This window comes from Antrostomus carolinensis, unplaced genomic scaffold (assembly GCF_000700745.2).
Source record: "Antrostomus carolinensis isolate BGI_N321 unplaced genomic scaffold, ASM70074v2 scaffold54032, whole genome shotgun sequence".
Classification (NCBI taxonomy): Eukaryota; Metazoa; Chordata; class Aves; order Caprimulgiformes; family Caprimulgidae; genus Antrostomus; species Antrostomus carolinensis.
The window spans coordinates 1-15,668 of record NW_010302762.1 but is presented as its reverse complement, the minus strand read 5'-3'; the positions used below and the strand labels follow the sequence as shown (position 1 = coordinate 15,668).

Below are 15,668 nucleotides of genomic sequence, written 5' to 3'. Positions count from 1 at the left end.
GTTTCCTAAGACAGTGCTGATGTGTCCATCCCTTCATCCCTTGTTCAGAGTGTGCTCTCAGTCTCTCATCATCAGATGAGTATGGAAGGCTTGTTCAGGGAGATGTCATTATTATTTGGTTATGAACAGGGAAACAATGCAGCCTGCTTCAGGGGAAGTGGGAGAAACGAGGAAACGTTCTGTCCTGAGAGACTGAGCCTACCTTTCTTGTAATGATCCGCTTCACTCGATGGAGGTTTGAGCTGCCTTATGTCTGACTAAAATAGACACGGATGCTGCCTCCATTCCCCAAATTGTGGTGAGAGTGAATTAGGATAACGAAAGCAGATGATACATGTAAGTGTGTCGCGGAAGTGTGGGCAACTGGGCCCTACAGTAATTTAAAAATAGGTATGTATGGGATAAGATTAGCAAATTTGACAGTGCTCAGCTATGCAGAAATATCTACTGATTGCAAGCAGCTCATTCCCAGTAAGACCTTCCAGTGTAGCTACAGGCTTCTGTTATGTATAGGGAAAAAAAACCCAGCTACTTGGATTGATTTTTGAACAGGAATTGCAGCAAATTTAATACAGACTGAGAGGAATCTATATACCTCTTCCCCCCCCCCACCACTAGGAGACTGGGCACTGCCAGGGGAGGAAAAAACACTTGCTTGCAGTACTGTGGCAGCTCATCTTCCCAGATGTCATCCAGTTAGATGTTGTCATGTTGATTAAAAAAAAAAAAGGTTTCAAATATTTTCAGTGCCGAAGAGTTGGAAAATATAGTGCAGGGGTGCAAACATCAATGAGCATGAGCCTGGTGGGGATTCTACCCGGGTTTTACTCCTCTTCAGTGGCTCTCCTTGGCTCTCCTCTGCTCCAGATGAGTCATGGACACTGTTACTGCAGCAACGCTGCTGCCAAGGAGGAGGATAAAGCTGTTGCCATGGTGCTGGATGGGCAGGAATTCTGCAGGAGGAAAAACACTTAATAATTAACTTGCAGACAAATGCAGCTTCAGATTTTGACTGCGTGCTCTGGGGAAGGTGTCCTGGGCTCCCAGGTGACCGCCAGCCTGTTCTGCTACAGCCCCTTGCCTTCGTGGAGAGCAGCTGGTCAAAGTGGGGCTGTGGGCTGAGGGAGGTGGAGCCGGGACTGCAGGAAGCTCTGCCTGCTCTTGTCTGTTTGTGTTTTGCTTGTGACTGCTTGGAGCAGGGAAGTTGTGGGATGGGTTAAGAGTTTGGGCTGGCTGATGCATTAGAACCTAAAATCATTGTGTAATTGCAGGAGATCTACCTGAGGGTTGCTAAACGTTGGGGCTTAAGGCAAGGGATTGATTCAAATTTCTGTCCCATCTCCTTGGCCATTGTCAAAGACAGAAAAGAGGATTTTGTGCAGTTCTGAGGCTGTTTCGTAGCACGCAATGAAAATGCAACAAAATGCAACAGTAGGCTTGCATTTTCCTGTCATAGTAAAAATGTTGAGCTTCTGTCTTGTTCTTCCTAATAGTGTGGATCCTGGTGTTAGTTTTTCTTTGTGCTGTGTTGATAGGAAAGGGAAACCTCCCTGCCAAATGCCAGAGATGCTTTGAACACCATCCTCTCTCTTAAAGTCCATTCCTTTGAGCATTCACCATATGGTGGTGATGATGATGGAGAGCAGGAAAACCATCCAGAGGGTTCCATTTAACACCTCTGTTCTTTGTACCAGTGAGCACTCAGGCAGTTCTACAGTTTAAGGAGATTTGCAAAGAATAAAAAGAACCTCTTAAAAGAATATATAAGAAAGAAAGAAAAGAAAAGAACAACTAGGAAAGTACAGGTGCTAAACGTGGGGTTGATGCTCAACAGCGCCTGGGAGCAACCATCCCTAGTGCTGATGGCAGGTGGCTTTGTCTCTCGCTACGGAGATTTCTGGTTTCTGTAATTCCAGATCCCAGCACGAGGGCCTTGCTGTCTGCTAGTTGCAATGTGTGGCATTTGGGATGTTCTCTCACTACCACAGGAATCTTTTCTTAGCTCCTTATCTATGGAATGTGCTAACCACTGCTCATGAGCCATAACCCCCAGCCATAGTGTAGGTTCCCGATTCGTTATATCTGCGATGAAGTTGGGGTTGTAAGGGGCAGGTGTGATCTCTGAGTACACTGCAACCTATATCTATTAACTTATATATTGATATATAAGTTATAGCATTATTATAACACATAAATATGACATATATTCAATGAAAAAGCCTTCGGTGGGTGGCTGTATTTGAATTTCAGAAATAGGAAAGCAGACAGAAATGTGATTAACTCAGACTAACAGAAGGAATTAACGGCTGAGAAAGGGCTTAGAATTAGAACGTTAAAGTATTACTTTCACCTTAGAACCTCCAAAACAAGTCTCGTTCTTGAACAAGTGTGCAGGTGCACAGTTGTTCAAAAGCTAACTGGGCTTGTGTACATACAACACTTATTTAGATTTGTTGGGATAAAGTAAGTTATTGGAGCTGCTGTCAATCTGTGCTTGTATGTGTGGTGAAAATGAGGCACCACTGCTCTTCCCCCAGAGAGGAGGCTGCTGCCCAGGCCAGAAGCTCTCTGGGCTCCGCAGGGCTGAAGCCAGAAGCAATTATTTTCTCCCAGAGATATGGACTCTTGGAAGAGGGGAAGAGCTCTGTTCCCAGACTGGCTTCTTGGTACAGGGAAAGACTTCAGCACCATTTTCAGTGCTGAAGGGGAAAAAAAAATCCTTACATGGGACAAACATGGATGGAGAGGTCAGCTTTTGTCTGCAGAGGGCTGGAGACAGGGGAGGAGGTGGCACTAGGGAGGACACTCCTGTTCCAGTTAAGTGCAGTCGGCTTAGTGCTTACAAAGCTGCTTAGCACTTGCGTTCTGCCCGAGGACAGTTTTTAAAACAGGCAAAGCCTCTTACACTGGAAAGGCTGGGATTTGATGGAGGTGCTGACTATCTCAATACCTTGAGGGGAAATGGATGTAGAAGGGGCTGGTACAGGGTTGGAAAAAGGTGATGACCTCCCAGTGCTGGGGAGAGAAGCCTTTTCCCTGTCCTGTCCAAGCAGGGCGGTGTGAGCACTCGGAACTGGGATTGTCTTCATAGACCTCAGTTTTGGATTAAAACCAGAGTAGTAGTGGAAATGAGAGCAGCATTTGGGCTGGTCTCACTGCTGGTTGTGACCTCCAGAGAGTAATACTTGATGATTCTGTGCAGCCTTCATTTGAATTTGCTTTCCTCTGCAGATTATTTATGCACTCCAGAGGAAAATGTTTACAAGATAGACTTCACCAGGTTCAAAATCCGAGACATGGAATCTGGCACAGTCTTGTTTGAAATCACCAAACCAGCAGCTTCAGGTGAGTGCGCACACAAAATACAGTTTTCATGAACAAAGACATGCTGGTGTCTGCTTCCTTTTGCCTTTTCCCACTCCTTTTACTCGGTACATTTCCCCAAAAATACAAAATGCTCTTGACTACAAGCAGAAATACTATTTGGGTGTCCCTTTGTACCCACACAGTGAACAGAAGTCGTTGTTGCCGTGTTCTTACGATTGCCATCTGTGATGAGAAAGGACAGATGGATGTGGTAAACAGAAGCAGAGGAGGAGGAGGAGGTCGCCGTGTGTTAGTTTCTCGGTGGTTCATCATCTAGACTGCCCCTGTGCATAGTTTAACTGTTAGACTAACAGCTTTCACTCGGGAGTCAGGAAAATGGTATTTCCAGAAGGGAGAAAGTTTGTCAATTGTGCAAGTCAGACAAACTGAAAATTTGCTTTTTTTTTTTCCATAATTTTTCAGATGTTACCTGTAACCATCAAAGTGTTACCTGTTGCCAGTGGCAATAAAACCCAGGGCAGCTGTTCTTTTCCTGATCAAACACTCTTTTAAATCTCCCCCATCTCCCTGCAGGTGAGAGGAAGTTTTGTGTAGCTTAGAGACAGCGAAGCAGACTTGCTAAGGTGAAGGGGCTTGTTCAGAGTCCCACTGCAATCCTGAATCAGAGGTAGGAGCAGTAAGTCACTTCAGGAGATAAGTGTTATCAAACCAAAGGGCCATCTTGCAATACTCTGTCTCCGAGTGACCAGGAGTGGATGCCTTAGAGAGGATAGGAAGAGGGTAAGCACATCATCAGGCTTTCTCAGCATAGTTTCCTGGCTTACGTGAGTCAATAATGTGTGGTTGGAGGTATTTTCACTGGGTTTCTGTTTCTCACATGACTGTGACGGAGCTTTTTCTTTGTGCTTTTCCAGAACGTGAACACAATGACAGGAAGGACATTGACCCCAATGCTGGACGGTTTGTACGCTATCAGTTTACTCCAGCTTTTCTGAGACTTCGGCAAGTGGGAGCCACGTGAGTAATTACTCCTGAGCTACTTTTTCTAGTACAGGAAACAACTGAAATCTTATGAAAAGTGGCTCTTGCTTATTGATCCTGTCAGGAAGTTTGATTTAATAGGAATCTTTTGCTGTTATGAGGATCTCCAAACATCTTCACTGGATGCCTTGCTTTCTCCATCTCTTTAGCTTGTTTATTTACCTCAGGAATAGGCACGGGGTTGAAAAGATTAATGCTAAATGGGGCAAAATCAGGTAGACTGACTACCCAGATATTCCAACTCTTTTTCTGTGTGTTCTAGTTTGTTTGTCAGAGGCTCTGCCAGCTTCAGAAGATTTGTCTGGAGCCTTCTATGTTGCATACCCCAAAAAAACATTAATCCACAGATGTCTTTTTTTTAGTAAAAGAATCAAAATATAGTGTAGTCTGTGCTTGGCAATGCTGTGTTGTGTCCCTGTAGCATGCTTTAAGAGGAAACGATAATTTGCTTAGTACCATTGCTTTAGATTTTTGGCTTTTTTTAGAAGACCTCTCCTCTACCTTTTAGGAATGGTTAAAGATCTTACTTAAGGAAGAAAGCTCATTCCATCTTATCCTTCTTTTCCAGGGTGGAATTCACGGTAGGGGACAAACCCATTAATAACTTCCGCATGATTGAGAGGCACTACTTCCGGGATCAATTGCTGAAGAGTTTTGATTTTGAATTTGGCTTCTGCATCCCCAGCAGTAAAAATACTTGTGAGCACATCTATGAATTCCCAGAGCTCTCTGAGGATCTCAGTAAGCTCTCTTTCATTACTGGGTTATCACATAGGGATGTTAATCTAAGGTGTTTTGAAGAAGCCCTTTCTTAAAAGCTGTCTGTAGAAAGTGGATAGGGTAGAATACTTCCAGGTAGTTTTGTATCTGTGTTAATACAGATTTTGTTTTCTAGTAGCATGTGTCTTATCACCCACCAGACAATTGATTTATTTATTATTATTTTTTAAATTTTTAAAAGGGAAGCGTCAGTGTCAGGGAGAAAAAAGATAATTGTGTTATAAACCAACCAAAAAACTAAGATTAAAAATGTGTCCAATAAATGGGTGACTTAAATGTTATGTTCTGTTTGATGTGCTATATTGATAAGTTTTAGCTTTAGTATGAATGTAACTTTTCTTTTCTCTCCTCTCTCCCAAGACACAACAGCATCAGCACTAAATCTTATGTTCTTTACAACCCCTAATCATGTATGTCAGAATTAATATCACAGTCTGTGGAAAGCACAGCGATGCACTGCTGCTTACTTATTGTCTCACCAGAACAAATTTCTTTCAAGTTTACTGTTTTATCACTTTTTTTAAAAACAAAACAAAACAAAAGCCCCAAACTCTAGTGGGATATTGTTTTGAGGTTAGGTAGAGCACTTACACTTTGTGTGGTGCCTTGACATGTTTTGGATTAAGCTTGAGTTTTTTTTTAAAGATACTGTCAACAAATGGTTTGGGCAGGTTCCTGGTTTGGTTTTGGTTTCTCACTTGTTTGCTGCAATGCTCTTCAACACAACTGAAACCCAAGGCAGAGTGTTGCCTCAGTGGGGCTTCTACGGAACATGATTAAGTTTTGTTGTTTTTCTTTTCTATTTTTGCCCCTGCAGTTCGGGAGATGATCCTTCATCCATATGAGACACAGTCGGACAGTTTCTACTTTGTGGACGACAAGCTCGTGATGCACAACAAGGCAGATTATTCCTACAGTGGAGGACCTTGAGTGCAGGATGGACAGCCAGCCCGTGCTGGCCTTCCCTTTCCTATCAAAGTCGTCAGGGACACCAACACCTTCCAGTTCAGTTGCCTACGGTGTCAACTGGACAAGGATCCACAAACCAAGGACTCTTTGCCACAGTAGGAGTTTCATGACTAAATTTGCCAGTCTCATCTTTTTTGAGCTTTGAAGCAGACCCAGTTCTTCATAACTTTAAGCGGTTCTACAATACTAAATGATCTTTGGATACCACTTCCCTAAGGTCTTTAAGTGTCTGCTTTGAAAATGGCCTTGTGAGACCTGGGGGATTTTGCCCTAATTCTACGGATTTGTGTTCTTGCCCTCAAGTATCTTTTAGGACGTGATTGCTTTCTCAAAGAACGTAATCTGAGAAACCACGTGAGTGGATGGATGCAAATGCAGAGTTTGGTTTATTTGTTTCTCTTTGTGAATGCTTCAAAGGCATGGCCAATTTAACTTGTACACCCAGTTGAAAATGTTGAGCATAACATCTTACAAAAGCAAGTTTCATCTCTAGATTTGTTCTCTAAATAAGTATCTCATCCTTCAGTTTTGTTTCTTTTATGTAATATTCTGTTTAATCTTGGAGACACTGAAACTCGCAATGAAGACCAGGAGTTCAGTGACAGCTGTTCTAATCAGGTACTGTCCTTTCACATATCAGATGAAGGCAAAATAGCATCGAGGGTCTATCAACCTCCAGAAGCATTTTCCACGAATTTCAGTTTTTGCAAACTGATAGCAGAATAATCAGGAAAAATGGAAGGATTTTAGCTTTATTTAACATTTTTACATAGCTAACATTCAGCCTATTCATGCTGTGCGTTTTCCATGTCTATTTTCTTTCATCTCTGCTCAATACTAAGATAAGGGCTTCAGCATTGCTTGTTAGAGCAACGCTTTCATTTGCCTAGGGCAGTTGGAGAGTGTGGAATTTTCAATCTTCCATTTGTATCTGAATTTGAGGAATGTTATGCCAGTGTTTTCCCTTTGTTAAAAACGTTTTGCAACTGATATTAATACAGGTGAAAGAGTAAAGCTAATAATATATGAATTTAAGGCACAGCAAATATTTAGCAAAAGCTTTCTCTTCTGACTCTGTAAGAAGTTTAAGACCAATTATGCCCAAGTTTCTCAGCATGTGCTTCTTAGAAAGACAAAAGTGCAAAAAAAGGAGCAACATCAACTAGCATATGCAAAACAAAATCTGAGAAAGGCCTGTTGTCATGAAACCCTTACTCTAAAGGTCAGTTCACTGATACTTAAAAAAAAAAATAAACAGCAGTTGCAGTTTGTAGATATTTCTGTAACTACTTGATGTCTCCATGTCTAATTCTGTGAGTTGAAGTGGAACATTATATGTTAGCCTCAGATAGGTGTGATTGTAGTAATTTTTATAAAATCCCGTTTCCAGTCGTGATTAACATGTTTCTAGTCACAGCCTAAGTCAAACAGAACTACAAATGGTTCCCAATGTAGCCATCTGCCTGAGGACAGGGAGGTTTGTGTGCTCTTCTTGGGGTTGTAGTCACTGTTCAATGTGTTACCATTTGTATTTGGCTTGGCTTGCTTTATTTCTGAAAGAGGATTCAGTTTTCTAAAGAAAATGCAGTGAGTTTAGATTACAGCACAGTATTTTTTATTAAGATTGATAACTAAGAAAGTACGTAAAGTTCACTGCTTTTACACAACTGTATCTTGTAGTAATTATTATCACAGTGAGACTTGTATTTATCTCAATTTTTTGTCTCTAGTTTATTAAATCATACAATTAGCCTATGGCTGACTTACCTGTTTGAGAGATACAGAGAATTTCCTCATTATTTGTTCAATGCTTTGAGCTACTGATCATTTAAGTTTTATAGCACAATTATTACTAAAGGTAAAAATAGTTTCAAAAAATCTACCCCCCCCTTTTTTTTCCATCAGGGCTCTTAAATTATCTCTATATTAAATGACATTTTGCAAATTTAAGTATTTATGTATTTTGTCTCAACTGTTGAAGGAGAAAATATACCAATTTGAAGACAGAAGAGAGTGTGTGTGTTTATAACTAGGACCCTGTGCGGGTTTTTTGGGGGTATCTTTCAACTCTCCCTGTTGTTTGTAATAATCACTTCTGTACATAAGATTTTAACAGACTTCTAGCAATGGTGCTTGTCCAGAATTGCCAGTCATACATTTCAAACAGACTATGTTTCAAACAGAAATCTACATCTTGGTATATTTCGGTGAGAGCAGTTGTACTTTGGTACAGAACCTTGTCAGTCTTGGGTTATGGTACTGAGTATCCTGTCTGTATAGCGTTATCATTGTCTGCTGATCTGAAATAGTCATGTTCTGCTCCTTTTTTATGCTACCTCCTTTTAAGACTTTGGACTTCAAAACCAAAAGTAATTCTATAAAAATATTACTGTAATCAATGAAAACTTGAGTGGTAGACATACCACTTTAAAAAAGAACCTAGAGAAAGCTACCTTGTTCCCAATAGTGTGGTATGTTGTTGAATGGACTTTGACACTCTGCATGTTATGGTAGGTTTGAGGTTAAACTTAAGAGCATAAACTATCCACTACTGATCTCCCAAATTCTACTAAGTGTTCTGATAATTCGGATTCTATGGGTAATAATTTCAGGCTAACAGAAAATGTAGTTTGAATCATATAGGAGATATTTTATTGAGTGAATTTGTTGTCTTTATTATTAGGAACACTTTAAAGCAGGCACAGATATTGATCCCTTTCAAGAAAATAAATTTCAACCTATTTTAGCTTTAGCTTTTCAGTCTGAGGCATTTTACTTTTAAAGGTCCCCACAAATTGCTACAAATAACAAGTTCTGATTCTTAAACCAAGGCAAGTAACAAAACTTTCTGTGGGAAGTGTAATGAAGGTGTGTTTTTCTGTGTTCCACTGCAACAGTTGTCACTGTTATCACTCTGTTTCACTTGGAAACAGGTTCTTAAAGGTCATACACATCCACAATGTTTACAAATCTGTGGGAATTACTGTCGAAGGGAGAGGTGCTGTTCCTCTTCTACCTGTTTATGCAGCCATGTAATGTGTAGTGTTGACATGAGACATTATATTGTTGCACATGAACAGCACCAGAAGAGTATTTCTTCAAAGCTTTTTGCAGTACAGTTGCTGTTCCAATGCCACTTCTGTCCTTGTTTTGCATTAAAACTACGTGTAAAATTTAATGAGAAAGACCACGCTTTGTAAGACACTGGACAACTTCAACTTACATGTGAAAGGGAGCCGAGAGCTCTCAAGTTAGTTGTAAAATGAAGCCCATAATTTTTTCCCCTTAAATTGGCAGCTGATTCTTATTATAAAGCAGTTGAAAATCAAATCTTAACAGCATTGTTCACAGAATAAATTTTGTTAGTCTTCCTGGCTAGTTATTATTCTGTATTTTAATATGAATCATTATTTGGTCTACTTTGGAAGTTCATCTACAGAGTCACCAAATATTGGCTCTGGAAAAATATTTCTTGTATTTGTTCCCTTTGTTTCATTTTAAAAATTTCAATTAGCACTACAGCTCTATTTTAGTGAGCCAGTCTGGAAATTTGAACTCTAACTTTCTGAAAGTGAAAGAAAACATCAAACAGCTAACCAAGATTATCTGCTAGTAGTGACTAGCTGTTTCATATCATAAGACATGATTATATGTGTACTTTACAGAGTGAATTAATCTTGGAAAAAGAAACTAAGTCGCTGTGTGTGCTCATAGTGAGATCATTTTTCTGAGAGACAAGGAAATTGTAACTCAACACATTATTTCGCTTTCTCAGTCTTGGATTCCTTTAAACTCTTGTTTTTTTAAAGGAAAGCAGCAGCAATACATTTGTGGGTAGCTGCCATGCTGCATGGTCTAACAATTCACAGACTTTAGTGGCAGAAAGAGAACAATTTATTTTTAAGATTAACACATGAAATATAAGTGTGGTTTAAATTTTAGAAACTTCGTTCTCGGATCAGTGACAAAAGCCAAAATTGTGTCTGTAAATGTATCCTTCATGTGGCAGCATTTGTGAAATAACTGAATAATCCACTCTCCCTGGCTCAGAATAATTTTTTTGTTTGTTTTTAACGTAGAAAGTCTCTTCAGGTTTGAAAGCAATGTGCTGGGGTTTAGTTCTTGCTTATAATCCTTCTCTAGGTCTTGTTTTTAGTAAGTCAGTAAGATAGCTCTGTTCACCGCCTCTGTCCTCCATTTGAGTTTCATTTCAAAAACTTGTGCAGAGTGTCAAAGCTGTGGCTGGCTGTGTGTGAAACACTGCAAGCTACCAAGTTCCAAATTCCTTCATTTTGAGCAATCAGACTATTAAAATATATTGAGAAATAGTGCTACATGTTGACCTATAAAAACTAAATTCCAATCTTTGTGACAAAAATTAAAGAGAACTCTTCTTCGTGCTGAGATTATTTGGGGGCTATTTAAAGTACAAATGCTAATAACCAACTCTTGTACTTAATACGTATTATAAAAATGTTATCTTAATTATTCATAACCTGAAAAAAAATGGTTGACAGCTCATTTTTAATTAGATCTGATTAGGAATGAAACTATAGATTATTGCTATCCCTTCCTGGGGGCGAGGGGGACTAGAACTGTATGTGTGAAGCTAGACAGGTTTACATGCATTGACTGTAGTGGCAGAAGTTATCTTTGTGAAAAAGTGAGGGAGAGAGACAAACACAGGAAAAGAGTTAATTTCAGCTAATTGGAACCCAGAGCTTTAAGGCCATGGTAAGTGTGAATGCTTTTTCTCCTGAGTTTGAGATAGCTGCTAGTTTCTGTTAGCAATTCTTTTCTGTACCCCCAGCACAAGCACTACCTACCTTTGTACAAATGTTTCAATATGAATCAGATATTAAACCTCATTGACAGTTCATATAATTTTTCTAAATGTGGAAATATATTTGATGAGTGCGATACTCTAGGCCTCAAATTGCAGCTCAGCTGTTTTCTAAATCACAGGACAGTGTGACTAAGCGGGTGAAATGGTGTGTCTGCGTGTCTGTTCACAAGCTGTAGTTAGCTGCCTCCCTAGAATCACTGTGTTAATGCTTGCTGTGATGTCTGCTCGTATCTCAATGCTACACCGAGAAAACCTGTCTGAATGTGATATTGACTTTTTTTGCATAGAATCAGAATTGTCTGTATCAAAATGTATTTATAAAAAAAATATATTTTTTGTGGAAGGAAAGTAGGATTCTAGTTAATATACCATTGGGAAAATGTTAGAAACATTTTTACCAAGTTCATTTATAATTCTTTGTATCTCGTTAGTTACCTGATTTGTTTCCTATAAGAACATCCACTGTGGCCCGTTTAGTGGCGATGCAATGCACTGTCATGCAGCGAATCTGGTTTTCAGAAAACTGGGAGTCGTGTTTCCTTTTGGGACAGTAGGAAACCAAGAAGGTTGCCAGGAGAAAAGGGAACCTTGGCACTCAATAGACTTCTGTGGCTTTGGCTTCAGTAACTAGTCTGTTTGACTTGTTTGCAGATAAGTAGCAAGAGCAAAGACTGAGACTCCAGGACGAAGAAAATTAGATGCTATCATTTAGTCTTCCTGTAGGAGAAGGAGAGTATTAAAATTAATTTATACAAGGATTAAATAGGGAGTACACTTGCTTAAAATTATTTAATATTGGCAGCTTAGTCAAAAATGTGCATACTAGGGAATATGCTTAACTTTTTCCATTATCTTGGGAAATGGTTAAAAAACATGTCACTTTCATTAGCAAGTCCTGCTTCTGTAACAAATTGCAAAATGTAAATAAATAAATAAATAAATAAATAAATGATTGATCCTAGAAATAAGAGTGGTTGTCTATTTTATTTAAAAATATATATATTAGCACATGAAAAATGTTCAAATTTTCATTTCAGGTGTCTTCCATCAATATTTGAACTCCAGTTTTGTGCAAATTTAAGTAACTAGCTTCACTTTCTGATGATTATAAACTAAGCAACGCATACGTAAAAACTCTGCGGTGGTTTGTGTAGCTACATGAGTAAAACAATTACATTAAAAGTGTTTAAATGGGATTCAGATTGGTGAAAAAACCTTGGGGCACAATTAAATTATTTTCAAAGTACATTAACAGAACTCTGGAGTTCTACAGATCACAGTTATGCACCAGGTTGTGCTTTTGAAAAATCTGCCGGTTGCGCTATGGAGAATCAATTTCTGAATTAATATGACACCTGCAGTTGCTGTCTCTGCCCTGTTGACTGAAACTGAAACAGACTGAAGTGAGTTGTACTGGAGTAATTCCATCTGGATGTTTTTGACATTTTAGTCAAAAACTCCCGGGAATATCTCTGCATTTCTCTGTGAAGCAGAACAATTTACCTACTCTCAGATGAAAAGTATAATGTTTTTTTTGTAAATACCTGCTCTAAATCATTTTGATTCCTCAAAATTACCAGGGATGCCTTAGTAACACAGTATCCAGCAGAACAATCATTGTGTCCTGGAACTTGCAGAAGAAATTTATTGATATAAGGCTTTAACTTTTGGACCATTACTTGGAGCTGCATGAAATACCTGCCCAGAGTTCTGCAATAAGGTGATGACCTGAGCACAGGTTCGCAATGTGACTATTGTTCAGCTATCGCTCATCTGAAATCCGCAATGAAGAGACACTCAAAGGCTGACATCAGTTTTCTTACAGGCTCTTCTAAATCAGAGGATGGTTGCTGGTTTTGCCTGTACAGGTTCTCTGTGGTTAGATGCTGTCTCCTGATTAAGCTTACTCTCAGAATTACCTGAACAACTGGAAGCATCAGGTCTATTTTCTTAGAATTCTTGAAGGGATTAGATGCTGATTTCACTGAATACAAAACAGAAGAGAGAGCAAAATCAGTGATAATAACTCTGATAAGGCAGGTCAAACAGTCTCTCTGATTTGATGCTCAAGTATAGTTACCTGGACTGGTTGAAAAACTTCTGAAGTTGAAGAGAACCTTTTAAAAAACCCCCAAAATCCAAATTTTATGCAAGAGAAAATTTTCCAGTGTTAAATGTCTGCTAAAAATATACTGCATTACCAATGCTTTTTCTTTTTTTTTTTCCTTAGCTAATATGTCAGTCTCATTTATTAATAAATGTGCCTAATCATCCTGGAGGTGTTCTGTACCTCTCCCCACATTCTTACTTCTTATGGCATTTGTCAGCTGCTTAGCTATGTGGCAAATCTTATGTGCTCGCACCAGGCTTCTAATTCTTTTGTCATTGTTCAAGGGCGTTCATCTATCTGTGACCTGCATTCCCTTAATTGTAGTAAGAACATTTCTCAGTGATATATTGTTCCAAGTTTCCCAATGTATACCTTTAAGACATTTGTATCTTATTTTTAAAGAAAATTTTAGAGATTACAGAAATCTATCATTGCAAAGGTATTTGTTCTATTTAAGCCCACAAAAAGGAATAATTGCTTTGCAGAGATAATTTTTTTTTTTTCCTTAACTGGTGCTGTACAAGAACTTAAAAAAGGAGATGAAATCATGCTGGATAATGTATTTTAATTAAAACTACAAAGAGAATTTAGGTAGGTAGAGCATAATTGCAGTTGGATGATTCCCAGCCATTATTTTGAAAACTGACATAGGACCTTAAATAACAAAGGCCTGTTTTATTTAATAATAATTTAGTTATTCTAGTAGAGGGTGTAAACCATGTTAATGAAGTTTGCATTTGAAAGTAATTTGTAGCAAGAAATGAAAACAGGGAGGGAAGTTACAAACAGCAATGTAGAAAACACAGAATGAAATTTACTTTACGAAAGGAAGTTAACACATATGGGAGAGAAGAGTTTTAAGCACTTTCAGTTCTTCCTTTCCTACTGAACGACAGCATGAATCAGAAGAGGGGAACAGCAAACTGGCTATTTCATAATCTTCATAGCTAAATTATAAAGAGTAAAAAAATATTCCAGATGACAAATTATTGGAATATGCCAGTTGTACCATAGGTACTGGAACAGTTATGCACACAGTCGTACTTCTTGCACTTGCTTGGCTGTAGAAGTGTATGTAGTTTTGGTTTTTTTTTTCAATAAAGGCGAGACAAAAACTGGAGTAGCAAAGCTTGGGCAAATGGAAACCTCTGGCAGTTATAGGTAAAGCTTCCAGTAAAATATAAAAATATTACATTTATGTCTCACTTGCTTGTCCTGCGTATGCCGTAAAGTGCATTTTGGGCGTACAAAGCATCCTTTGAGCATGTGTACACAGACCCTGCTTCAGCTATGAAAGGTGCTACATGCACTGGACCTGAAAACTTGAAATATCTAGAACCTATTTCAGTAAAAAAATGACACCAAAACCAAAAATCAAACCCAAACCGTTTTTTAAACGAGTGATGTTGTGAAAGGTACAGCGTACCAAGTTATGCGAATGTTACTCTGTCTGCTGGCATTCAACTAGTTTTGAAAAATCATGGTTTTATTTCCCAAATGCATACCTTACCACCCTTATATATAATTAAGTGTCTAATTAAACCCGCTGACTGCTTTGATGTCTGTACAGTCTCATAAGTCAGGAGAACAGAGGGTACCCTATATCCCCTAAAATTAAAGCGTGCGTGGAGACCTGATTATAAGTTCAGAGGAAATAAAACTTTCTGCCCCAGACATGCCCAGTCTCTTTAGCACCGAGATGTCGTGTACTTTTTAAAGACCTTCCTCCGATGGAGTTCATCAGCTGGCATTTGTCATAAACTAAATTGGAAATAACAGTCCACAAGTGTTCTTTGCAGCTGACAAATACACACATACACTTCCTGTGGCTGTTTGGCAAGAGACGCTTGCAGGAAACACGAGCACAAGTGTCACTGCTTAGATAACTTTAAAGACTACTATTTCAGCTGACTTTTAAAGTTCTTTAAGGTAAGTTAAAAGGAGAAAGATAAGTTTGTAGCCAAAGCAAAAACTTGCACTAAAAGCATTGCAGTTTAGCTCCTTAGATTAACTGGATATTTGCTACAAAATATTTTTCTGTAGATTTTTTTTTTTAGTGTTCTAAAGTCACAGAGTTAAAGGTGAGTATAATAAATGCTTTATGTAATCATTTAAGCCTGGTGCCTCAGACAGGCATGAACATGCTGGGCTTATTCATGTGGTTGAAATGAAATTCTTCAGTAGCTGCCTGACAAGTGAGATCTTAAATTCTTTGTTCATCCCAATCAATGTAAATTCCCTTCTTTAGTGTTTTTTATTACTGATTTGCTCCTACTCAATAGCTCAGTACGTGGCCACTGGCAGCCACTCATGTTAAGAGCACGAATCTTCTGGGCAGCCGCCTCCCTGGAGGTTTCTGGAGAGGAAAGTGAAGGCTGTAGGAAATGCAGAGCCACACCTGCCTTGTTTTTAGCTCATTACTCATCCCCACCCCTGCCAGGCCTTTCACCTTTTACTTTCAACCCACGAATCGCGCCTATTCCCAGCACCACCACGCAGCCCTCATCGCCTGAGGGAAGCTGCGCTGGCAGCCAACCCCGCACGCGCCCAACGGCCCTTCCCGCCTTTTTCTTCAAATCCCAACAGCAGCCAATC

At 39.2% G+C, this 15,668-nt stretch overlaps 1 protein-coding gene across 1 annotated transcript; it reads left to right on the top strand.

Moving 5' to 3' along the window:
* Positions 1-1,038: 1,038 nt before the first annotated feature.
* UNC119 (unc-119 lipid binding chaperone) lies at positions 1,039-6,078 on the top strand. Its single transcript, XM_010163876.2, has 5 exons — positions 1,039-1,057; positions 3,232-3,345; positions 4,242-4,344; positions 4,937-5,109; positions 5,966-6,078. Exons 2-5 carry the CDS (start codon positions 3,297-3,299, stop codon positions 6,076-6,078), a joined length of 438 nt encoding a protein of 145 aa, XP_010162178.2. The 5' UTR covers positions 1,039-1,057; positions 3,232-3,296.
* The last annotated feature ends 9,590 nt before the right edge of the window (positions 6,079-15,668 follow it).